The sequence below is a fragment of the Coptis chinensis genome, chromosome 3 (assembly GCF_015680905.1).
Source record: "Coptis chinensis isolate HL-2020 chromosome 3, ASM1568090v1, whole genome shotgun sequence".
NCBI lineage: Eukaryota > Viridiplantae > Streptophyta > Magnoliopsida > Ranunculales > Ranunculaceae > Coptis > Coptis chinensis.
Window position 1 is genome coordinate 82314899 of NC_141458.1, and position 27124 is coordinate 82342022.

The 27124-nt window shown below is 37.2% G+C and overlaps 1 protein-coding gene and 1 long non-coding RNA gene across 10 annotated transcripts; both read right to left on the minus strand.

The window, feature by feature from the left end:
• Positions 1 to 1662: 1662 nt before the first annotated feature.
• LOC147511119 (derlin-1-like) lies at positions 1663 to 5129 on the minus strand. 9 transcript variants are annotated; one of them, XM_086599367.1, is made up of 12 exons: positions 5025 to 5103; positions 4781 to 4902; positions 4594 to 4692; positions 4348 to 4510; positions 4134 to 4261; positions 3937 to 4049; positions 3588 to 3772; positions 3291 to 3426; positions 3016 to 3089; positions 2689 to 2886; positions 2189 to 2327; positions 1663 to 1966 (listed from the first exon to the last, which is right to left on the minus strand). In XM_086599367.1, exons 5-7 carry the CDS (start codon positions 4228 to 4230, stop codon positions 3746 to 3748), a joined length of 237 nt encoding a protein of 78 aa, XP_086455493.1. In that variant the 5' UTR covers positions 4231 to 4261; positions 4348 to 4510; positions 4594 to 4692; positions 4781 to 4902; positions 5025 to 5103; the 3' UTR covers positions 1663 to 1966; positions 2189 to 2327; positions 2689 to 2886; positions 3016 to 3089; positions 3291 to 3426; positions 3588 to 3745. The 9 variants fall into 9 exon arrangements, 7 of the variants coding, with proteins under 7 accessions (XP_086455493.1, XP_086455492.1, XP_086455487.1 ...); XR_015216938.1 differs by lacking the exon at positions 4134 to 4261 and having other exon boundaries at positions 3707 to 3772; positions 4348 to 4483; positions 5025 to 5129; XR_015216937.1 differs by lacking the exon at positions 4134 to 4261 and having other exon boundaries at positions 3707 to 3772; positions 4348 to 4486; positions 5025 to 5129.
• Positions 5130 to 12722: 7593 nt separating this feature from the next.
• On the minus strand, positions 12723 to 13416 carry LOC147511120 (uncharacterized). Its single transcript, XR_015216939.1, has 3 exons — positions 13244 to 13416; positions 12947 to 13009; positions 12723 to 12845 (listed from the first exon to the last, which is right to left on the minus strand). It is a non-coding gene; the product is annotated as an uncharacterized LOC147511120 (long non-coding RNA).
• Positions 13417 to 27124: the final 13708 nt, after the last annotated feature.

Here is a 27124-nt window from a genome sequence, read left to right on the forward strand (position 1 = left end):
CAGTGTAGAGTCAAGTTCAGTTCAAGCAAGCACACGACAACAAACATCCTTGATTATGTGCATACGGATGTTTGGGGACCCTCCAGAGTGGCTTCAAAAGGAGGTAACCATTATTATGTCTCATTCATTGATGATCATACTCGCTATGTGTGAGTGTGTATGATGAAAATGAAAGATGAAGTGTTTGAGATATTTAAGAAGTGGAAGGCAAGGGTTGAGAATCGCACAGATAGGAAGGTGAAAACTTTAAGGTCTGACAATGGTACTTTCCAAGAGTTTTGTGCGCAATAGGGTATTGCTAGATACTGGACAGTCAGGGGCACGCCTCAGCAAAATGGGATGGCAGAGAGGATGAATAGAACCTTACTCGAAAGAGCGAGATGTTTGTTGTCTAATGCTAGTCTAGGTAAAGAGTATTGGGCAGATGCAGTGTCCATGGCGTGCTACTTGTATAATAGGTCACTAGTTCCAGCTATAGATTGCAAGATGCCTTATGAGGTGTGGTCAGGTAACCCAGCTGATTATAGTATTTTGCGAGTGTTTGGATCGACTGCTTACTATTATGTGAGGGAAAACAAGCTAGTTCCTAGAGCTAAGAAGGCAATATTCTTGGGCTTCGCAAATGGGGTAAAGGGATACAGATTGTGGTGTCTAGAAGACCACAAGTTCCTGGTCAGTAGAGATGTTACCTTTGATGAGACTTCTGTGTTATCTTTCAGTAAGTCGAAAAAAGCTGGGCAGAATGGTGAGTCTATAGAAGTTCAAGCTACTGAGCTTGAGTTGTCTGATGCAGCAGATGATTGGTTGGTTCATGATGTGGTACCAGATCATGGAACCACGCAGCAACAGGAAGAAAAAATGAGCATCCGCAACTTGTAGTGGCTGACCCTAGGCCAAAGAAACAAGTTAAGGAAGTGCACAAGTATGGGCACGATAAGCCGGTAAAACATTATGATCAGGTGGATTTAGTGGCATATGCATTGAATATTGAAGATGATGATCTAAATAGCTTCAAGGAAGCTGTTAGAGATGCTCATTACAGAGATTGGTTGGTTGATATGCAGGAAGAGATGGAATCTCTTGATAAAAATCACACATGGGACCTTGTTTTATTGCCAAAGGGAAAAAAGACTATCGGTAGTAAATAGGTGTTCAAAAAAAAAGATTCTTCCTGAGTCTGACAATATTGGGTACAAGGCAAGAGTCATAGCAAAAGGTTTCTCACAGAAGGAAAGAGTCGACTACAATGAGGTATTTTCCCCGGTGGTCAAACATACTTCCATTCGTGTGTTATTATGTTTAGTTGCTCACTTCAACTTGGAGTTAGAGCACACTACACCATAATAGGCTATTTGCAACAGCAAAAAACCATTGCTAATAATTTTCGCAATGCTTTTTAAGCGTTGCAAATATGGCGTGGGTAAAGTGTTGGAAATTTTTGCAACGCTTATTATAACTATTTCGTACACAAATTTAAAACCTTTGCAACGGTTTTTTTATTTCACAAACTCTTTTTAAGCGTTGCAAAGTTGTTAAAAATATTACCAATGGTTTTTAAGTGTAGCAAAGTTGTTAGTTAATTTTAAAAAAAATAATTTAAAATTCTTTTGTAATGGTTATAAACCGTTGCTGATGGGTTGCTGATGAAAAAAAAATTTCATATTTTGTAGCGAGACTAGCTAAACCTACAATAAACAATGAATACAAGGATAGTTTAGACAAATATATATATAGCTACAAACTCACTCCAAACTGAAACAAACAAAATTAAGGACAAAAAACAAACTTCCCAAGAAACAAACCACCATTGCTTTCAAAATCTTCACTTCACTCTAAGAAGTCCTTGGCATCTTCAAACCCCAAAAGCTCAACGTCTTCGCATTCCCCTTCCACGGCCACGGAAACCTGCCCCGCCACGCCCTCGACCCCTCACTCCAGCAGCAGCATCTCCTTGTGCACTTTCTGACTGGATTATCAATATAATGAATAGCCATTAGAAAATAACAATGCAAAGAAAAATTAAAAACACCGTGACTACCAAGGATGGCACAGTGGAATGAAAAAAGAAATAACAGAAGGCTGAACAACTAAACTCTTGGGATTTGAAGACACTAAACTTTTTGCCGAGTGTAACATGTTTGATAGATAACACTACAAACGCCATACAACTAGCTGGAGAAAACCTTACCTTTGGGTTCTTCACGGTCTCGTCCACACTTAGACCGAATTAGTATACCAGCTCTGATGTAGTACCAATCTGGGTCATATGGAGCAAGCTCCTTGAAAGTTGCAGTCTTCTCAATATCAGTCCATTGAGGAAGCTCCATCTAGTAATAGATAAATATAAGGCAAAAGTAAATATACACCCAACCTTCTTCTGAACTAAATTTACAAAATCACGATAATAGGTCCTCATTTAATTACTAGTATCATACTTTTTGTGACATAAATATTGACAAGGAAACAGGAATGCAACAGATACAAGCATGATAATAACAAATCTCAACCCGCCACATTCATTTATGTTTAATACATTTAGCCCAATAAATTTTCTTTGGTTTAATATTTTAGCATAAGATGATCGGGTCAACACAATTTTTACACAAATGAGCTAGTTCATTCAAAGACCTACTTGAGTATAAAATTAGTCTTTGTGGATTTAAAAGAAAATAGTATATAGATAGATACCTTGCCGGATCTCTTGAGGTGAGAAGAATAAGCTTTGACGAGCTCATGAGGTGACAAAGATATATAGATACTAAACAAGAAGGTAGTAGATTTGTCTAACGCACCAATATCGAAAAAGCTCAAAAAAACATCATCCATAGGAAATCTGCCGGTCGTCTATCGAGAGGCCCTCTTTCAACCTGGACCCCGTATCTTGCTCTATAACATGAAAGACATTAACACAAAAGATTCCCTATTAGCTCCCTTGTTTTCCTAGAATTCTTACATCATAAAAATTCAACTGTGAGGATGAATTGGACAGTAGATTTTCCAGAACTTTCTACTTACATCATTAAGAGGCGAATAGCAAAATTCACAGAAAATGGACCGAGGAAAAAAAAGTTTGTAAACAGCCTCCACAACTGAAATAATACAAGAAGTAGAGATCAATAACTCTTGTATATGTAGTAGCAGCCAGCAGGCAAAAAATTTATGAGGATCTGCAATACCCTAAAATTTTGAACCCAAAAGATATGATTCATATATAAATGCACACACATATATATAAATACACACACATTGTGATACTCCATAGACTGATAGACATAATAAAAAATTCATACTTGAAAGCGTGAAAAGACCAGTTCATGTATTAACGCAATATGAAAAGGATTATATATTCCCAATTGAAATGCTGCAGTGGCCAAAAAACAGATGGTCCCATATGCCTTGCTTATCGGAGAAAGTGACTTGTAGAATCTGTAACAAAAACAACAATGGTTAAAATTGACATGACCAATCGTTTCCTAACACATGAAAAAAGAGGTAACAGAAACGACACTATTTTTAATACCTAGAATAATGGAAAACATCATATTTCAAAAAACTATATTCCAAGACTCAATGTTTGCCCAATTCACCTTTCTAACAAGATAAAAGCTTGAAACCTCAATGATACCAACCATAATCCTCTCATTGACCCAATAAAATAAGGAGGCCACTATATGCTGAATTTTATTTATCCGGGATCCAATACAACCTTAGAGCATTCCACATAAGAGCCAAAGGATAGAGTCGCCTAGTCAGACGTGACCTTTTGTTTTTCCTGAACGGAAGATTAAATCATGTCTGAGCATTCAAATACACCATCCCACCAATCAAATAACATTAAATAGAAAACAAAATAAATGTAGCATAAAATCAACTAGATTTCCTGTTTTTTTTTATCATTACTTGTTCTTTTGTATAACATTAGCAATCGGGAATTACCGGAATTCCCACAGCCCATGATTTAGCAGCAGTTGTAACCGCTTTCAACAACCCCTCCATTCCTGTTCCATCGCTCCCATAACCCCCGAGAAAATAAGCACTCAAAAACCATTCTGCCAAAAACCAAAATTACAGTCATGAATTACAATGATAATCACCCAGAAAGTCAATTGAATTGATTCGTTAAAAAGGGATACTAGCAATAAAAGGGTATGCTGTGTGAAGTGTCTCGACATCTAAGACAGGAAACCCATGACTAAGTCTTCCGATTGCCGAGAACAAAAGCAAAGCCATAACATCTCCACCAGAAAGAAGCGCAACACGACTGTTGCATATTCAAATAATTGTGAATTAAAACATTCTTACTGTTGACTGTTTAAGTAATTAAGTAAGTAAATTAAATTAAATTACCCCCATTTGTTTATTTTCTCTGAAAAATCGGGTTTGTCGAATTGAATAACGCCTTCCAAAGGAACTCTATCGTCACCAACGAAAATAGTTTCGTCTTCCAAGGGACTAAATTTTTGTGTTCTTCTTGCAAGTATAGCTACTGAAATATAGCGGGCATCAGTCCCTTAAAAAGTCAAAAGTGGGTTAATGTCTTAGTGATAAATAATGATGTCCAACCAAATAAATAATAATAATGATGTCACATACATCAATAGCACCACCACCAGCAACAACAGTGGAGTTCTTAAGAGCCCTTCTGACTATCATAATTGCATCATGCAAACTTTGCTCAACCTCCTCAATAAACTGAAATGAAAATAGAGGATGTTCATCAATGAGTAATCGTTAACACACAAGATTTATTTAGATCACACAATTACAGGTGTTAAGATACCTGATCAGCTCCACCATGAAGAACAATTGTTGTCGGCCCCCCACCGATGGACATCCACTGAAAATATTGAAACACTCATTTCCAACTTGGCGTTCCTCAAAAACCTCACAGGTCCCAAGAACCTATATATGACCTCCCCATTTTCAGTTGATAAATAAAAGAGATTCATAACTGCTTCTAGGGAGAATTTAACATAATCAATTTTTGTTTTACAAATTATTCTTAAACTTAAGTGCAAAAGAACCTCATCAATGACGTTGTTCACATATGTCTGTACAGTTCCCCTGCTTGATGCAGCAACCCTTTGCAAATCCTCTTCAGTTACTCGATAATGGGCTTTAGTTTGAAGTTTGTGCGCATAAGGACAAAATGGAACTTTTCGAAATTGATTAAGCTTGGGCCCAAATCTCGCACGCATGTACTGCGCACGTGTGTCTCCTTCCTTAAACACAAAAATAGATCGTGAGTTTCTCCAATTCCGCCATTAACACCAACCAAACACTAACCAAAATAAAAAATTAAAAAAAAAAAAAAAAAAAAAAAAAAAAAAGAGAAATCCAAATACCACCATGCCAAAAAGGTTTCCCCCACTCCAAATTTTCTCCACATCATCTCCACCACCATTATCAACAGTTTAAACCACCGAAAAAATAGAAAAAACCAACAAATTCCAACCACCACCGCGCCTACTCCAAAATTTTGAGTGAGTTTGATTCAAACTCATTCCCCACATTGCACTCAAGCCCACAAATCGACTCCAAACTTCAATGGCTCAAAACGAAGAATTTTGCTGGAACAGGCTTTTACTGCCGACCACTTTACGCCGTTTTTTAGTGACGAGATGATTAGGAGGAATTGGAAATAATTGTGGTATTCAGAGAATGAATTTTATCACTCCGATTTGGTCCAACAATTCTATAAGAAGAGGGAGTTGGAGGGTCAGAAATTTTTTGTGAAGGTGACTGGGACGAGGAGAGAAGTTTCTAGAGATTTGTTGGCTGATATTTTAGGCAGTACACCAGAACGCCATCTCGAAGCCACCTTGCAGGAATCCCAGTATGGTGGAGTTCCTGCATTGATGAGAGACACTGTTTTGGAGGGACGGTATAATGCGAAATCACATTGTGTCCGACAGTCATCTCTGCGAACCAACCAGCTGGCTGTAGCTCAGTGGATTGGTAAGAACATCATTGGAAAGGAGAAAGTCAGCGACATCGGTTTGAATTGTCTGCACGTTCTCTAGATATTGCAGGAGAAGAGGTATAAATTCTGCATCTTTGATTTTATATTAAATATGATTAGAGGAGTTGGAAAAAGTATTGCATCCTTCCTTGTATTGATCACTAAGATCATGATGTCTTTTGGGGCTGTTATAAAATCTGATCGTATTATGTTAAAGTTGCATTCAAATGCAACTATTTATACGGAGTGTATCCAGAAGACTTGGAGGTTGCCAGAGGATAGGGTAGTCGATTCGAATGATGAGGAGGAGGATACGACATGTTTTGATGCAAATGCCTTGGAGAGGTGTACTTCTGATTTAGAACGCATGTCAGTGTTGCATCGTGGCTTGCATTCCCTTAATAATATTTGTGAAGACTTATGGACTAGGTAGGTTAAGATTCAACATAACCAAAAGAGCCTTCAGACAAATTTTAAATTGATCAACGATGGTCAAACGGATATCCAGGCTAACATGGAGACTATCGTCCAGCGTGAGGATGAGCGTTGGGTAGAGATGAAGGCATGTATGGAGGCACAACACCGGTTCCGAGTGGAAGTTCTACAGTGCATGCCACCCCACGAGGGTTCTTCCTCAGAGGAGTCTGTGAGGCATGAGCATCGTCGCCGAAGGACGAATGACTCGGGCCCATCTTCATCGCAGGGCCCATCTTCATCTCGTGGCTAGTGGTTTAGGAAATTTGTTGTTTAGATGTTGTTTTTAGTAATTGTTTTTAGTAGATTGAATTCTGTAGTTAATTGTTATTTGAATTTCAATTTTTAATCTAATTTAGTTTTTGTCCAAGCATGCGATGGTTTTTGAATGAATCCCACATTCTCGAATTGTTTGTGGGTGGTATTATTGTTTTTTGCATTGTTTTTATCTTGTCCACCGTTTTAGAAGTTAAATCTTGCAAATCGTGGAAATATGAGTTGTTGGGAATGTTGCCGATATTAGCATGGCTAAGATTAGATATTGTTGTAGAATGGAATTTCAATGAATAGAATTAGGAAGTTGCTATTTTGAATTTAGCCAAAAAGCTATTGGTTTATATTCAGAATATGCACCTAACTTGTTTTCGTTTTGGTTTTAGAATATTTTGTTTCCGACAATTGCCTTAAATTTTTTTTGGCAACTTGTTAAATTTTTTTTCAGGCATTGGAGTTGAATATGTGCATAAATGCGTCCCTTTTGCGAGATAAAGGAGCAAATGTTGGTTGCTAAGAAGTTCTATGATTAAAGGCCAAGATTCAACAAGTATATTGCTGGAATCAACAAGTTGCAGGAATATTACTTAATATCCAATCTACTAAAAACAATAAAAACAACATCAAAACAACAAATGTCCTAAACCACTAGCCACGAGATGAAGATGGGCCAGAGTCATTCGTCCTTCGGCGACGACGCTCATGCCTCACAGACTCCTCTGAGGAAGAACCCTCGTGGGGTGGCATGCGCTATAGAACTTCTGATAGGAAATTAACCGGCCTAAATAAACAGGCTAATTAAATCCTATTTTACTTATACTAATACTTGCAAGCGCACGAGGTCTATCGTAATAGGTGCGCAAGAACGAGGTCGATCCCACAGAGATTGCGTGTTGGGTACAATTGAATACTAAAATAGTACTTAACCTAATCCGAACTATATTGGTTTATGAACTTTTGATTAACTAGTAACTAGTCCTATTTAACTTAATTATGAAAACTATAAAATTTATATTAAATTATCAGTGGAGAGGATACTAAGGCATTCGAATTCACCCTAGACTGTTGTAAGTTTTCCTAATTTAATTAATTCAAAGTTCTCTTTTAATTATGAGTAGCACGAGGAAAAGGTAATCCTAGCTTTCTCGAAGATGTGAACGTTGAGCTCCTATATAAATCTATATATGGGTTTGATTGGGTTTCAACAAATGAGAATATAAACTCCTAGCAAAAATCATCTTCTTACAGTACGACTTCTCACAAGTTTACGTAAACGATAAAAATGATGCTTTGATAAAAACAGAATATTAATCCAACTATTAACTAGTCAAGTCATGACATAACATGCAAGATATAATCAATGAAGGTAAACCACTAATATCAATATGAAAACAATCAATGAATCTTTAACTTCCGAAAACAGTGAATCAATTAAACAGTATAAACCTACGCAAGTCTAGGGCTTCCTCTAAGCCTTAGCTTATTGTTTAGCCACACATAATAACTGGAACCATAAAACCGAAGAAATAAAACTCCCTTAACAAGACCATGGCCTGCTGTGAAGTCTTCTCCTCTTGCTCGCCTATTCCAACAGTTGTGCTCGTAGCTCAAAGTCACGGCCTCACAAGATATCTCCTGGTTCAGCCCACGTGAGGTCTTCTCCTTCGGGTCGGGTCGTCGTCACGCTCCACGCTCTGTCTTTGGTTTGGTTCGCCTTCTTTTTCCAGCCAAGAGAGCCTTTTCTTTTATCGCTCTCCAAATGACCTCCGGCTTCCTTTCGGTCTCTCTGCCTTCTTTTTCCAGCCAAGAGAGCCTTTTTTTTATCGTTCTCAATGACCTCCACCTCTGACCTCCCTCTTTCTTTGCTTTTTCTGTTCTCCTACTTTTCAGCCAAGAGACACCCTCCACTGCTGTGTTCTCTGGTTTTTCCCCAGCCAAGAACGACCCCCTTTCATTGCTTTTTTGTTCTCTTTCTTTTCAGCCAAGAACCGCCCCTTCTTTCACTGCTATCGCCTACGTTTTTCTAGCCAACAGACGACCCCCCTCTCGTTTTCTCCCTCTCTCGCTTTTAGCCCCCGAGAGCCCCTTCACTCACTGCTGTCGCTTCCACTTTATACGCGAGAATCCCCTTTTAAAAGGAAACTCCTTTTTTCTTTCGGTATGGGATCGGCAGTTTCCTTTTTGTCTTTGGAGGAAGGTTCTCTTTTGGTCGGGATAAAAAGGCAGGGTTTTCGGGATTTTATTCGCGATGGAATGAATTTGAACTCGAGAAGGAACTAAGAGCTGCTACGGTACATCAAGCCGGATGGGAAATGGTGTGGCCCTTAGTTAGTGGGTATGGGCCGGTCTCTTGAGTTGCACATGGTCCGGTCTTCAACCACCTCCTTTAGTCATGCGATTTTAGACTTTAGATATTGGCCCATAGCTCACAAGCTTGTACTATTACTAAGGCCCAACTAAGGGTGACCCATCCTTCTACTGCTGCAACACATGTATTCAGTGAACAATTTACGCTTTTACCACACTTTCAAACATTATTTCGATTTCCTGCAAAATCACCGAAAATGCACTAATTTAATCAAACAAATAAAATAAATGGATTAACTAATATAAAATTGGCCGTAAATAATATAACATTTACATGCTTATCAACTTCCATTTTGAACCGGCGCTGTGCCTCCATAAATGCCTTCATCTCTACCCAACGCTCATCCTCACGCTGGACGATAGTCCCCATGTTAGCCTGGAGATCCGTTTGACCATCGTTGATCAATTCAAAATTCGTCTGACGGCTCTTTTGGTTTTGTTGAATCTTAACCTGCCTAGTCCGTAAGTTTTCACAAATATTATTAAGGGAACGTAAGCCACGATGCAACACTGACATGCGTTCTAAATCAGAAGTACACCTCTCCAAGGCATTTGCATCAAAACATGCCGTATCCTCCTCCTCATCATCCGAATCAACTACCCTATCCTCCGGCAACCTCTAAGTCTTCTGGATACACTCCGTATAAATAGTTGCATTTGAATGCAACTTTAACATAATACGATTAAATTTTGTAACAGCCCCAAAAGACATCATGATCTTAGTGATCAATACAGGGAAGGGTGCAATATTTTTTCCAACTCCTCTAATCATATTTAATATAAAATTGAGGATGCAAAATTTATACCTCTTCTCTTGCAATATCCAGAGAACGTGCAGACAGTTCAGACCGATGTCGCTGACTTTCTCTTTCCCAATGACGTTCTTACCAATCCACTGAGCTACAGCCAGCTGGTTGGTTCGCAGAGATGACTGTCGAACATAATATGATTTCGCATTGTACCATCCCTCCAAAACAGTGTCTCTCATCAATGCAGGAACTCCACCATACTGAGATTCCTGCAAGGTGGCTTCGAGATGGCGTTCTGGCGTACTGCCTAAAATATCAGCCAACAAATCTCTAGAGACTTCTCTCCTCGTCCCAGTCACCTTCACAAAATTTTTTTGACCTTCCAACTCCCTCTTCTTATAGAATTGTTGGACCAAATCGGAGTGATAAAAGTCATTTTCCGAATACCACAATCCTTTCCAATTCCTCCTAATCATCTCATCACTAAAAAACGGCATAAAGTGGTCGGTAGTAAAAGCCTGTTCCGGCAAAATTCTTCATTTTTGAGCCATTGAAGTTTGGAGTCGATTTGTGGGCTTGAGTGCAATATGGGAAATGAGTTTGAATCAAACTCACTCAAAATTTTTGAGTGGGCGCGGTGGTGGTTAGAATTTGTTGGTTTTTTCTATTTTTTCGGTGGTTTAAACTGTCGATAATGGTGGTGGAGATGATGTGGAGAAGATTTGAAGTGGGGGAAACCTTTTTGGCGTGGTGGTATTTGGATTTCTCTCTCTCTCTCTCTCTTTTTTTTTTTTTTTGGGTTAAGGTTTGGTTGGTGTTAATGGTGGAATTGGAGAAACTCGCGATCTATTTTTGTGTTTGAGGAAGGAGACACACGTGCGCGGCACATGCGTTCGAGATTTGGGCCCAAGCCCAATCAATTTCAAAAATTTCCATTTTGTCCTTATGCGTGCAAACTTCAAACTAAAGCCCATTACAGTTCCCCCGCTTGCTGCAGCAACCCTTTGCAAATCCGTACATGGGTTCTCACCATGTAAAACCCATACACAATAATTCTTATCTATCCCGTACCTAATCAAATGTCTAGAGATTGTACCAAACACAACTTTTTCCATTTTGACATTCTCTGCAAGGACAAGGACACGTGGTTGAGCCACGATTGTTCACAGTCGCAAATTGAATGAAATCAGCCACCCCTTGTTTGTACACATCTCCAAATCTGTCCAATTCATTCATCCACTCTTTCTAAATTGGCCGAGACATTCTGCAAAATTAGACATGTGGGGGGTTGAACAAGCACATTGTGTAATCTATCGATTTGATACAACATAATACACAATCAAACCTTGAATATAGACACAGAGCACTAAGGCTTTTGTGTAAGTCGTTGAATCTTAAACTTGACTCCAACTACATCAAAAGTAAGCTTTAAGTCGGTCCAGCGCAGTTGGTCTAGGTAGCAAGTAACACTAGTATTCTCGAATTCTAGCTAAGTCTATGATATTAAAGGAATAGCTATAAATAGAATTAACTAACTACTTAATTGGTGTGTGCACTACCAATTAACTCCTAGGGATACATAGAACAAGTATACATTGATCCACAATCCTAGTTTTCCTTTAATTAAAGAAAGTAGCACAAAATGAATTCAAGTAGTAATATTAAACATGTAGAATACATATCTTTTAGTCTACCCCTGTGCAATATGCCGATGTTGTTATGACTTATGACTTATGACTAAACCTTTTTTTTTTCATTAAAAATAACTATTTATTTATGTATTTGTTTCAATAGGGCGCTCGTATCGCTTTCAATGGGAAACTGAGAAATTATCAAAATATAGTTTCACAAGTAGTAAATATACTTGGGGATGAAAATTCAGCAGCAGCTTATCTAAGGCAATGTATTTATTCAGTTGGACTGGGCAACAATGACTACCTTAACAACTACTTCATGCCCCAAACGAACTCAACTAGTCTCCCACACCCCTGTGCAATATGCCGATGTTTTAATTCAACAATTTTCTCAACAACTAAGGGTGGGTACATTGACTACATTCTCTTAGTTCATCAAAAATTATGTACATATATAGCAATATTGTCTCTACTAAGTGCTAATGAAATCTTGTTTTCGTGTACATACATAGACTCTGTACAACTACGGAGCAAGGGAAGTGGCTTTGATTGGTGTTGGTCAGATTGGTTGCAGTCCAAATGCATTGGCTAATAGTCCTGATGGCCGGCGCATGTCGGTTATTTAATGATAGGCTTAGGAATATGGTGGACAACCTCAACAATAACCTAGATGATGCTCAATTTATCTATGTTAATGCTTATGGAATCTTCGACGATATAATTCGAAATCCTACATCTAATGGTAAGTCCCTAAATGACATGTTGACACAATGACACTACAACTTTGACAGCTAAAAACCATGCATACAAAGTGTCAGATAGGCAAAAAATAATCATACATACATAAAGAAAGTCAAGAAACAGAACAAACCAACATAGTGAATTTATTATTATATTTAACAGGAATCCACAAGTTCCAGAAAATATACAGAAAAAGAAATAACACATTGACACAAACAGACAACTTTAATAAGAGAAATAGAGACATCAATCCATTTCTTATCAGATTCAGATGAACAAGAGAGATGGTAGTGGCAGAAAAGTCTGCTTGTTTGTTGATAAGGTATTGTGTACTATTGTTGTCTATGCACAACTCTATTCAATTTTTTTTTTCTATTGTTTGCCATTATCTGTGAAGAATTGAACAAATCAAAAAAATTGAATAACAGACTATCCAGAGTGCCGCACTCACTTTCTCGAAATAAGTTATATAAATTGAACACTAATCAACAAAAGATAATGCAACTTACTTGAAGGGTTAATGCCTGCCGCTTGTGATAGTTTGACTTTAGTAGGTGAAATTTTTGACAACTTTACCAAACCAAATCCAGCTACCTTCAACTGCCCCGCACAATCGAGCAAAATATTTATGGCACCTTGCCAAAACTTCAAATAGTAAAGAATAGAAATCATCCCATTGAGTACAAAGTAAATCTAATTTACAGCTGCTCTACCTATTTAATAAACTTTTGAATTTGGTTTCTTACTTTGGCTTTAAATCACAATGAATAATTGGATCTGGTTTGCACTCATGAAGATAATTCATTCCCCTGCAAACAAGGAAACAACCATTGAAAAAAAATTATATAACTCAAAAGTTGTTCGGCAAAATTTTGTGTAGTTAAAAGAAGCTTTATAGTATATAAACATCCATGTTACAGGATATAAATTAGAAAAAAAATAAGAAACACAGAATGTTGAACGATCACAAAATTCATAGTTTTAAGCAAAACGAAACATGCCTAGCGATATTACTTTAAAGTTTTGAAGAAAGAAAGACAAACCTGGTTAATCCACCGAAAATTAGTTTTGAGGAGTGCGAGATCTATTTTTCATAACTATTGCAGCGGTGATGAATTAGTTTTGAGGTATTGTGTACGATTGGTGATGAATTAGTTTTTAGGGATCTTGAAATGCGGCGGTGAGAGAGAGAGGAGAGAAAGAAAGTTATATTTTATATTTCAATTTTTTTCATTTCCTCTTTCGCGAAATTTTCAATTTTTTAATTTGTAACACTTCTCCAACGCTTTTTAAGGGTTAGCAATTAATTCCGGAAATTCACCCAAATAAAACAATGCTTAACAACATTGCCAACGCTTATTTAATGTTGGAAACTTACTAACGGTAAATAACCGTAGCAAATAAAAAAAGGCACGTGTTGCAAATAGATTATTATGGTGTAGTGGCAACTTGATGTGAAAACTGTTTTCTTGCATGGAGACTTAGATGAAGAGATCTATATGAGACAACCTAAAGGTTTTGTTGTTGCTAAGAAAAAAGATCATGTGTGCAAGTTGAATCGGACATTGTATGGTTTAAAGCAATCGCCAAGGCAATAGTACAAGCGCTTTGACACGTTCATGATGCAACATGAGTATACCCGAAGTAAGTATAACTGTTGTGTTTACTTTCATATGCTTTGTGGTAATGACTTCATCTATCTTTTGCTTTATGTGGATGACATGCTTATTGCTTCTAAAAGCATGGTGGAGATAGACAAGTTGAAATCTCAACTTAGCTCTGAGTTTGAGATGAAGGACTTGGGTGGAGCCAAGAAGATATTGGGCATGGAGATTGACAGAGATAGGAAGAAGTGACAGATAGTTGTATCTCAGAAGAAATACCTTCAGAAAGTAATTTCTCAATTTGGTATGGAGAATGCAAAGTCGGTTTCTACTCCTTTAGTTGGGCATTTTAGGCTTTATCTAAGTTCTCTCCTAGTTCGGTGGAGGAATAAAAGTATATGGCTCATGTTCCTTATGCTAGTGCAATGGGCAGTTTGATGTATGCTATGGTGTGCACACGCCTAGACATTTCACAGGCAGTCAGTGTTGTAAGCAGGTATATGGTAAATCCTGGGAAGCAGCATTGGGAGGCAGTGAAATGGGTATTGAGGTACTTGAAGGGTACCTTGGATGTGAGATTATTTTATGGTGGAGGTACTTGTTATGTCAGTGGTTATGTGGATTTCGATTATCTGGTTGGTGTTCATAAAAGAGAAGATGACGATTGAACCGGTTTGTTGGACGGTTTGTTTTTGTGAACCGATACACAGTTGGCTGGTTTTACCTAAAAACCGGACCGTTGGAGGTGGACACACCCTAATGGTGATCTAGATAGATGACGATTGATTGTTTGTTTATCATACTACCGGTTAGTTGGAGGTATATGGTAGTGAATTGTTCTATCTACTACGGAGGTAGAGTATATGGTAGTGAAAGAGGCACTATGGCTTCGAGGTCTTCTGGATGATATGGGTATTGAGCAGAACAATTTAATGTTGCTTTGTATTGTGATAGTCAGAGTGCTATTCATTTGGCGAAAAACCAGGTTCATCATGCTCGGACCAAGCATATTAATATCCGTTATCACTTTGTACGGGATGTCGTTGAGGATGGTGATGTAGCACTTGAGAAAGTGGACACCCATGATAATCCTGCTCATATGCTGACGAATTGAAGGTTGTCACCGGAGTTAAGTTCCAACACTTTTTGGACTTGCTCCAAATCCTACATGTTTGAAAGAGCCCTTTGTGGGCATGACTCTTCGGGGATGTTGACGGCGAGTTTCGGGACTAGTGCTTCTTGTTGGATGCGTTCGGCTTTGTTTTATGTGTTAAAACCTCACCGAGGTGGAGAATGTAGAGAAAAAAGAGTTTTTTTTTTTTTTTCTTTTTTTTTTTTCATACTTAGACAAATTTTGGGTCAGAAGAAAGAATCGGTATTGGACTTTTTTCTGGAAATATTTTGTCAGGCATGCACGCGCTCGAAAATGCCTGGACTAAGAGCGCATGCGCTCCACCGAATTTCAGCAAGACTTCAATCGTTTCGGAAACAATACAAAACATAAGTTGTTTTTAAGAAAAACTTAACCTAACCAATACAAGAAAAAAATAGAGATTGTAATAGAGAATTCTTAGTGAGTTGAGTGTTCATTCTTTGTGAGTGAATTGAGAGCTCTTGTAATCTGTTACTCTGGACATCTAGTAAAGCTTGGAACTCGCCGGTGGACGTAGGCACATTGCCGAACCATGTTATATCCATGTCTTGTGGTTTGTTTTCTTTTGCATTAGTCTCTTTACTTTATATGCTAGTTAATTGATATTAAGAAGTGTTGGAATAATAATTGGAGGGTGTTGAAATTTTGTCTAGAGAGAGGGATCAATCCTTGTGTAAGGTTGATCTATTTGGAGTGGATAACATTGTTTTCGTAGTTATTTATTCACAATAATATATATATATATATATACATTATTACATTTATACATATATAAATAATACATTCATGAGGAGGCCCCAGACAACATTGTTTCAATGCCCATTGGGCTAAAAGATGGGTCTCCTTTACATTCTGTCTACTAGTCAAAACAAAATGCTTGAATAAAATCCACTAACTAACTATTGTTCTTGGTGCTAAAATCGCTACTAATTATAAGGGGCATGAGCATTTGCAACATGTGTTCATTTTCTTTGCCATTTAGCCTCAACTGTTAATAAGTACGGTTTTTCCTCATTTGGCCTCAACTGTCTCCTCAAATTGCATACTTAAGCATGTACACATCTGTTAATAAGTACATCAAGAAAACGCGGCGAAAACTTGAGTTGAAATAATTTACTAATGTTTTGAAAACTGAACCGGTGATCAAACCGATTTTTTGTTAAAATGGTTCAACCATGGTTCGACTCGGTAGGACCGATTGATGTTTATTTAGCAAATTTTTTAATAATTACAATAATAAAATGAATAAATACATGTTTTAATTCAATATTAATTGGTATTATATATCAAAATGAATTTCTTATACAAGAAACACATAGTAGCATGTTGGTTTGGAGTTTGGACTATCTTGTTTAGGTGTTAAGTTCAACTCCCCACATTATCAATTTTTCAAAAAAAAAAATTATAATAAGGGTGATTTGGTTTAGAGTTGAACCGGTTCAACTAGTTCGTCGGTTCAACCACGGTTTAAGCTTAGACTGAGGGTCCAACCAAAAACTCAAGTTATAACTAACCCGAACAAAAAATTTACCAATTCCGGTCGGACCCCGGTTCAACCACCAGTCCAGTCCAATTTTCTAAACACTGTAATTTACTCAAAAGTTGTTTAGTATGACCCATTAATTATTCTCCACTTTTTGGTATTATATGGGGCTGGAGAGAGGGTCAATAAATTAGGGGGGAATTCGAGATAATCAAGTCGAACTTCACTATTCTAAGCTTGACTTGTTTATTAAGCGAGCTTTGAAAAAAGCTCAAGCTTGGCTCATATAATATATGAACGTGCCGAGTAGTTTGCTTATCGAGCCGAACTTCATCAAGCTCTCGTTTGTTACACGAGCTATAATATAGGCTCAAGCTTGGCTCATTTATTAAATGAACGAGTTCGAGCCGAGCTAAACGAGTCGAGCCCGAGCCGCTCGACTCAAATTTCACCCTTACAAATAAATGCTCCTAAAATCTCACATATACTTCCACGAGAAAAGCACATGCATATTTGTTAGTATGGATTAATGATGGTGAGAGGTCTAAATTTACATAACATCATTATCAAATCGAATTGCCAATTGTTATGCAATGTGGTATGTAGAAAAGTGGACTTGATTCCTATTGTTGTGAAAGAGATAGTAACTGATCGATATATGGGAATTAATGGATCATATGAATGTGGAGATAAGGTGGACATATAGGGGAGCCAATTATGGTGTTGATGCGTTTAGCTGGTTTTGTTGCTCAACAAGCAAGTGAATGGAACTAGAAAGATACACCTGATTGGCTGCCGAAATATATTTATCTATGGTTTTTTTTTGTTAATCATCATATATATATTAGATAGAAAAATTTACATTGGTTCTATCACTATATAGACTATCCCAAAGCCACTTTTACTGTGTTATCTCTTCCTTATTCAGTGCTTGCAACTAAGAAATAGCCAAATGAGTCTCTAATCACATAAGCACATAGCCATATGTTGAGTTCTTCCCTTTTGTGAAAGAAGCATCAACATTTAGTTTAGTTCTCATCACAATTAAAGAACCTTTGCATAAATAATGATAATTTAAACAGATTTGGTCTTCTATGATCATGATAAACTGAGCATCTCTCAGACCATAATGTCCATGCTAGTATAAGTGTAAGTAGATTTTTGTCCAGAGCTTCTGGTTGATTGGCCAGTTAGATGGTGGGTTATACTAATAATCTATCCATTGCTTCACCTGTAGGTGTGCAGAGTGTATTAATCTTAGATTCCATGGTGTTAATAACCAAAGAGCTTTTGTAAATTGGCATATCAGAAGAAGATGGTGGATTGTTTCCTGTTGTAACCTACATAATTAATAGACAAGATTTGTCAGGTATATAGAACAGATGGGCAAGGTGATCACGAGTGGGGACAATGTCATAGTAGCACTTCCATGCAAACAGAGTGACTTTAGGGCTATGAATGTTCTAAGAATTTCAAACTGAGGTGTTGATATAGGGACTTGACTAAGTGTATACATCTTTTTGTAAGGTTCCATTGGATTTTATCATCAATTTGGGATCTAGGTAGGTAGATTTGTTGGATTGCAATACTGGTATCATGATCAAAGAGATGGTTTAGAAGTGGTATGTTCCAAGTCTTAGTATGATGGTGGATGAAATCTACACATTTGTGTATGAAATTAGGGTTGGTGTTGATTGGGACCATGCCCAATGGTAGTCCAGGGATCCAAGCATCATGCTAAATATCTATATACACTTCATTACCAATTTGCCATATAGAGTTATCTCTAATTGTTGGTAAAACTTTACATGTGCGCTGCCATACCAAAACCAAGAAGAGTTATGTTCAAAAGTAAAATGTAAGGCAGATGTATTATTGAAATACTTACCTTTCAATTGTTGTGATAAGAAAGAAGAGGGATTAGTGATGATGTGCCATATGATTCTACTTAGATGAGCATGATTATTAATAAGTGCAAATTTGAGTATGTATGATGTGACTCAAAACAGACACTTACGTCAACACCTTACTTTCAATTCATGTTGAGGTACAATTCGAGTAAATGTTCATTCCCATACCTAAACACTAATTGAGCATAATAATCACATTATTGGACTACTCATTAGAGGATTATGGTGAGAGAAGGATTTATTTTTGATATTGATTTTAAACTACTTTAAACTAATTGTTTGAAATGCAAGTAATTACATACAAAGATTGATTAAATGAAAATACTAAAAAGAGAAAGAGAGAGAGATGTGGAGAGTCAAATCCACTCAGTAAGGATTTATCCTCCTCCATTAATGTAGCAACTTCCGTTGCATCTCTTCATTCTGTCCTAGGTTCATAGACAAACTAATAATAAGACTAGAGTTTGATCCCTAGTAGATTTCATGTATCTCTAAGAGAGCCTACTAACATGAGGATCGGAATTGTTAAATTACTCTATCTCTAGGAGAACCTAACAAGTCCTAGCTTGTTATCATCAGCGACTATTTTGGAGTTTGATTGATGTGACAATAAGCTTGTAAAAACCTAAAACAATGAAAACTCCATTAATGGAGCTTCCCCCCACATGAGCTTTAATTAATGATCATGATACAATTAATTAAGGGGTTTAGCTCATGATCATGGAAGATTGACAACTTCAAGAGGTGAAGATAACTACAATGAAATAACGAAGATCATGGAAGATTTGCACTTTTGATTGATGTACAAAAGTAAAATGTAAGGTAGATGTATTATTGAAGTACTTACCTTTCAATTGTTGTGATAAGAAATAAGAGGGATTAGTGATGATGTGTCATATGATTCTACTTAGATGAGCATGATTATTAATAAGTGCAAATTTGAGTATGTATGATGTGACTCAAAACAGACACTTACGTCAATGCCTTACTCTCAATTCATGTTGAGGTATAATTCGAATAAATGTTCATTCCCATACCTAAACACTAATTGAGCATACTAATCACATTATTGGACTACTCATTAGAGGATTATGGTGAGAGAAGGATTTATGTTTGATATTGATTTTAAACTACTTTAAACTAATTGTTTGAAATGCAAGTAATTACATACAAAGATTGATTAAATGAAAATACTAAAAAGAGAAAGAGAAAGAGAGATGTGGAGAGTTAAATCCAATTAGTATGGATTTATCCTCCATTAATGTAGCAACTTCATTCTGTTGCATCTCTTCATCCTATCCTAGGTTCATAGACAAACCAAGAATAAGACTAGAATTTGATCCCTAGTAGATTTCATGTATCTCTAAGAGAACCTACTAGCATGAGGAGTTGTTAAATAATTCTATCTCTAGGAGAACCTAACAAGTCCTAGCTTGTTATCATCATCAACTATTTGGAGTTTGATTGATGTGACAATAAGCTTGTGAAAACCTAAAGCAATGAAAAACTCCATTAATGGAGTACTTGTATGTGCACAAGAATCTCCATTATTTATTCTAATGAAGACTTTTGCCTCCATTATTTTTTACCATTTAATCATATTAGGTCCTTGTTTTGTGGCATGGTGACTTGTGCCAATAATTTTCTTAACTTTCTTCACCTGCTCAATAATGGAGAAACTCAATTGGGTGGGCCTGTGTGGTGGGCTCCATGTGCTTTGACCAGTGGTGGGTACAAATATTGACTTTTTACAAATTTCCATATTTGTATAGAGCTCGTCGCACTGATCGTTTTGACAATTCACTTGTCAAAATCAAAGTCCAGGTTCAAATGATATGAGCGTCGAAAGTTTGATGATTGTTTTGCACGTTAATCCTGTTCTGACCTGGAAATGTCCTGTTTGAGTCCCTGGGTTTTAGTCAAGCTTTGTTGAGCTTCACATGTGCTAAGTAGGAATACTTCATGTACAAACCACTACAATAGAAGGGCTCATATGCAACGCCATATACCATTGCTAAAAGTTTTGTAAAGCGTTGTAATAGACCAATTGCAACGCTAAACAGGGCGTTGCAAAGGCACTACTAAAAAGTGGGTCACAAAAGCTAAATTGCGACGCAAAATAGGGCATTGCAAAAGCTTCCAATCTTTTGCAACACCATTGGTCATTGCTACTACTTTATCCTCGTTGCTATTTCTATTTTTGAAATTTAATTGATTTTGAAAATATTTCAACTTTTTAGCAACGATTGGCATTGCAATAGATAATTTGTAACAACACATCAAGCGTGGCAAAAGGTGTACCTTTAGCTACGCTCTAAGGCATTGCAAATAGAAACCTTTTAGCTACGCTTTGTTTGTTGCAAAAGGTTTAAGTCATTAGTTGTAGCTAGAGTGTTTGATAAACGTAAAAAGATAAAGTTTACCTACGAAATGAACGATGAAACTCAAAACGTAAGTAAACTAAAACTTATTTTTACTAATTGCTATCAAGTTTTCTACTCTCAATTCTATCGAAATAGAGTGGAGTAACAAATTCGTTCCACTCCTAGTTCTTTAACATGGAATGATTTCTTACTTAACTAATCAGTCTTATGTCTAGTGAGAGATTTATGAGGGGAATTCTATACGTACTACGGGGTGGATTCAATTGACAAGTTACGAATAACGGAATGCTACGGAATACTGAAATGTGAATCTAGATAAAGAATTAGGGGGGAAGTGAATCCACCTCGAATCCAACTTAATCACCTAGCATAGACTGTTGTAATCCAATTCTTATGTTCTTACGGTAAGAATTGCTCGTTCTAATCCCTAATTAGCATGACATTTCTGCCAATTATAACTAGCATGTGAGGTCATCCACCCATTCTCATGGCGAAACACGACCTTCTAGAATGGAATAGACTCTACAACGACTCTACACTATACAACTAAGTTTTCATCAAGGCTTCATCAACCCCTCTAATGGAGGTTTTAGCCTTGATTCATCAAACCATTATTTCTCATTGAATTATAACTAAACATCATACAAAAATTCTAACTTGGCTAATTTAACTAACAATACTTCAATCTAATTTAACAACTCAGAAATGATACTCAACAAGAATTAAAATTAGATCTATAAATTGAAATGACAAAAATCGAAATTGACAAACTAGCTATTTTATTTATCAAACTAATGAAGAACAATGATTCTAAAGATTAATCTAAAACAAGAATTTAAATGAACTAAACTTAATTTTATTTAATGAAAACTAGATCTAGAATTATCTATAGTTTTAGGTCTAACTAGCTACCATTAACAAAGATCTAAGCTTTTGTTTTTATATGTTTCAGATCCAAAAATCATGCATGGGCTTGGAGCCATGTTTTGGGCCAGAGAATCAGGCCCAAAACCCAATTCTTTCAGTCCAAAAAGGCCTCTTCAACTGCAGTTGGCTTCGACAGACTTTTTGTCCACTTTTGCTTATCTAATTGGGCCAAAGCTTGGACCATTGGAAAGCTCTTTTCGAGCCGGTCGTTTTGACATAAGGTAGACCCAATTCCGAGATTTGAGTCCAAAGATACGGCCTTCGGAAGTTTTGCTGACTTTGTGTGTTGTTTCTGCCCGCGTTGACTTTGACTTTTCAGCTTTGACCGGGCTTTAGAAAGGCTTTTTCTTCTTGAATCTTGGCCTTTAATCACAAAACTCCTTAGCATCCAACCATTGCTCCTTTATCTCATCAAAGTGGCACATTTCTGCACATAATTGACTTTGAAGCCTGAAACGCATAAAAACACGTAGTCAGTATTAACTCTTAATTATTACTCACATAATTGGTCTAAAAGTATGATCATTCACGGGGTTAAAACTACAGTTTTGGGCTCTTATCAAACCACCCCCAAACAACATTTTGCTTGTCCTCAAGCAAATATGAAAATTAGAATAAGTGACAAAAATGGAGTTCTAACTACTCTCGTTTATTTGAGTCGCGATTGCATTGACCATATGCAACAAGGCCTTTAAACCACTAGGAATTCCCTAGTGGACGAGTTATAACCTCATGAGAGTTTTTCGGTGAAGGTACTCACAAACTTCATCTATACTACAACGACTAAGAAATAAAACTATTGTTTCCTCATTCATGTCTCAACTATCTATACATCTCACTAGCAAATGAATAAGAATAACCAAGTCAAAACCTAAACTAATATATGCATAATAATCAATCATCTATGATACAAATATATATACTATGAGTAATACTATGAAATGCCTAGCAGGTTCGTTTCTGAAAACTCGGAATAAGCGTCCTTAAGTAGGTCCTCACATAAATGTCAAGACAAAACCACTCTAATTTTTCCGCTCAAGTTTTATTTGCTCCGATTATGCGCGGTGGGCACACTTTACCTTACAATCTCAATGACAAACAAGGAAGCCGGAGTCGATCAAACACATCTGCCACTTACTATCACACTAACCTATTCCTAATTGAGCTAGAGGTCTTTATTAAGTGTTGCGGGGATTAGGAGATGGTTTAAGAAGGAAGGAAATGGATATTCAAAAGGACAAGTTTGAGATAATAGAGTCTTCACATTATGTAACTTAGAGAAAACCTTATTATTTTCTTTTGCTTCTATACTTTGTTTTCATCCTTAGCCATATTTTTCTTTTTATTTTCTTTGGCTTTTGACTCCCTTTTATTCTATTTTTGGAGTTTTTATTTATTTCTATTTTTCTTTTTCTTCTCCTTGGATGGAATTTTTTTTTTTTTTTTTTTTTCTGAAGCAACTAACTAATTTTTGTTTGTTTACAGGTTTTTTCTCTTCTTCTTTCTTCACTCATTCTATTCTCGGACTTATTCTAGATTGGGTAAGTTGAATTTTTTATTTTGTTTTGTTTTGTAACAGGGTAAAGGAATTGTGGTTTATGGAAGGCTAAAGAAAGGCTCGGAGGGGCTTACTAGCGGAAAATAATTCATAGGTTTGAATTTCTGGCTATATCGATCCAAAGAGGGCCTAAATTCTCGCTTAGGATATGACATAGTGATCAAGCAAGTGGACGTGTGATTTCTCTATCCGGATTTTACTTCTCCCTTTGTGTCATTTCTCAAATGTTTCGCTTATATAAGGCTTTTAGGCTATATTCTCACAGGATTTGTAGAATAAGTACTCTAGCCTAGATTTGAAACTTATTGCTTAACAATCATAGATACTCATGTAATATATTTATAGATAGATGCAAAGATTATTACCTACATATTAACCTAAGTTTCTAACAATTATTCTCGATGCAAAAGCTTCATTGAGACTTCTAGATTGTTAAGAGCATAGAGAAAGAAAACAATACCAATATTCCTAAGTGTATAGCATAAACTTATTTATTTATATTTTTGAAAATTTTAACTTGAAAACAAATGCATATTATACATATCTATATCCTAACAGATGCCTTAATTACACGTGTTTCTATGCCCCCCCCCCAAACAAGAAGCATGCTTTGTCCTCAAAACATTTAAATAAAGAGGGTAGAAAAATACCATGGAAACGCATGAAATTCTGGAACATCTGCAAAACAAGGTTAGAACATACTAATATAGGAAATAAAAAAAACTGACGCAACTCTATAAGAGTTCCACCCATTATGGGGTTAACAAAATTAAATTGCTTGGGACATAAGCAGAGAATAATAAAACTAAAAACTTACCTTATCTCCCGTTTAAACATCCTCCTCCTCATCAAAGAGATGAAGTTCCTTCGCATCCTGCCAGGCCATTATAACTTGCCAAGCTTGCCACCATTTATCATCTACTAATGCTAACTGTTAAGTGTTATTATGTCTGATGGGATGTACGGGGCGACCAAATGAGGTTGCACCTGCCATCCCGGCCAAGTCATAATTTGCAATGAGCGAACCACCCAATTGGTGGATCTCATGACTTCAACCCTTTTCCAATCTGTGAATTGTACACAGAATACTGAACGTAAACAACTATGCATGATGCGGATTACCAAAACAGGAATAAGAAGATACTTATGCCTCATGCTTTGGGCTTTCTTAAGACTAGCGACTAAAACTCGGGGAATGTCATATCGGCGACGTCCCTCAGCTAAAGCGAGGAAAATGTCACCAGCGATCTTGTTTTGCGAAGTGAAGCGCCATTCCCCAAAATATTCATCAGGATGAATAACATGGTGGTGCCTACGTTTAGTGACAGGCTACCAAGGGCAATGCTATATTGCCCCTGGTCCATTACTCGAAATACCCCTCCCCCATAATACTCATGGAAATATATATAATCATAAATATATGCATTATCGGTCATATATCCCCATATGTGAACATGATCAGGTATTGGTAATCCTGAAACTAAAGCGACCATATGTTTATTGAATTATAGTGTCGTGTCATCGACTATGACGGAGAATTCTTGTTCTCCATCCTGATTACAATAGAAACTAACGTGGTCGTAGAAATAAGCAGTAAGTTGTGCTGAATATGAATCGTCATCACTTACCGGTAGATGAAGCCATCCTAACTCGCGGGATCTGTTTGAACCAATGTCCATAGGTCTCGGTTCCCAACACGTCTTCGAAAGACTGTTCAGGTATGACTATAGGAGATGTCATCTCAACTACTCTTTTGAACAACTCCAAAAATCCTGGAACAACCCTCATAAAATTTCGTGTTTACTTGGGTGCAGGTGCGCTCGGGTGTTTTTGGAGTTACAGGGTAATGGAAGTCGCCGCCAACTTGAAGCTAGATGCTTTCGGTGTTTTGAGTTACAATGTTTGGGCGCGAGTTGCGCTCAACTTGGGCGCAGGTGCGCTCTGAGTAAAATTTATGACAAGGTCTAGGCGCTTTCTTGAAGGCGTAAATGCTTCGTAAAAAACGAAGTTAACAAGGAAAAAGAAGGAAAAGCTTGGAGTGAAAGGTGAGAGATGATGGTGGGGTGTAGTGTGGGTTGTGAGTGTAGAATGAATGAAGTTTAAATAGGTTCCGAGCTTCCAAAACGAATCGACAAGTTGCCAAATTGTTTAAGGTAATTTCCGAAAATAGAAAATTTCCAAACCCGAAAACGGAAACAAACCATATTTTTGATTTTATAACAACCCTGGTATCTTTTATACTGGATTTAGAATAGTAACTTCTAAACTCTCCTAGATTTCATGCTACCACCACACATAATCATAGATATGCCGATATCGGCTAAATTCTCAACCTTTACTCCAAGACAACCTTACAGAAGATGATCATATAACGAATTATGCTCGGTATAAATATTACCACCCCCAAACAATTCAGGAAGGTGGGATTAATGATAAAAACACGCACAATTCGAAAATAACCAATTATATTAAAAAAAAAATTTTATCCAAACAACATAAAACAAACACATTAATATTTAAATTTAACAACTGAATTAAAATCCAACTAACAAAACAATAAAAACAATGAAATAACAAATGAACACAAATCGATGGTGAACACCTAGCCATGTGATGAAGATGGACCACGAGATGGAGATTGGTCACGGGATGAAGAATGGCTTGAGCCATCTGTCGCCCGGCACGCCGGCGCTCATGCCTCACCGGACTTCGGTGAAAGCGAGAATCCTCCACGGGTGGCATGCGTCGTAGCATCTCTATTCGGAACAAGCGGTGCTTCCATCTCGATCTGAAAATCGCATCTTGGGCTTGGTGATCTTTGGTGGATAGTCTCCATGTTAGATAAGATATCTTCCTGACCCCTTTCGAGCATTTCAACTCTCGTCTGAAGGTTCGTTTCTTTATTTTGAACTACAATCTGTCTATCTCGGATATCTTCACAAATACCATAAAACGCTAACGTGAAGCGGTTTGCAACACTTGCATGCGTTCTAAATTAGAATTACAACTATCTAATGCATTTTCATCCAGACATGTCATATCTTCCATTTCATCCGCCAACTCAACTACAATTCCTTCAGACAACAGCCAAGTCTCTTGGATGCAATCCGATATAAATACTTGCATTAGAATGCAATTTGATCTTAATAGGAGCAGATTTTGCGGCGGCTCTAAATGAGAGCATGATCTTAGTGATCAATGTCACGGGAAGAAGCCATGCTCTTTCCCGCTCTCCTCTAATCACATTAAAAATTAAATCGAGGATGCATAAATTATACTTATTCGTTTGCAAAATCGAGGAGCGTCACGGACATTGCGGGGACCGATGTCGCTGACTTTGTCTTTCGAGGGCGTTCCTACCAATCCAGCGAAGCTGACCGGTTGATTGGTTTCGAGTTGCCCGGCAAACGCAATGAGAACTTCGTATTGTATTCACCCTCCACGGCGGTATCTTTCATCAAAGCGGGAACTCCAAAGATAACTGCAATTCACGAATGGTGGCTTCTAGGTTGCTTCGGGCGTAGCGCCTAACATTTAACCAACAAGCTGTCGTTACTTCCTTCCTCGTTCTCGCTACCTTAATGAAAATCCTATCCCCTTCCAATTCTAAGCTTCTTATAAAATGTTCTACCAAATCATAGTGATAGAACTCCTCGGTCGAAGTACCACAGTCCGTTCAATCCCTCCTAATCATCTCGCGTAATAAAAAAATGAAGCGTCGGTAACAAACAGCGTGCTCGGCAAAATCCGTCGTCTTAAAATAACCATGGAAAATATTGAAACAATCTACGGGTTTGTATAATGGAGTGTGGGGATGCGATTTTAGACAACTTTACTAAAAAAGAACCGATGGTGGTGGTGGGCGACTCAAATTTTAGATTTTTGGTGGTTTTCGGAGTTTTAAA

What these genes read in the sequence shown, in the direction of transcription:
- LOC147511119 (XM_086599361.1), bottom strand. Translation starts at nt 2,826, where the DNA reads ATGGATGATGTTTTTTTGAGCTTTTTCGATATTGGTGCGTTAGACAAA. An exon ending in ACCTCAAGAGATCCGGCAAG is followed by an intron (nt 2,328 to 2,688) that starts GTATCTATCTAT and finishes ATCTATTACTAG; the next exon opens with ATGGAGCTTCCTCAATGGAC. An exon ending in AGACCGTGAAGAACCCAAAG is followed by an intron (nt 1,967 to 2,188) that starts GTAAGGTTTTCT and finishes TTGATAATCCAG; the next exon opens with TCAGAAAGTGCACAAGGAGA.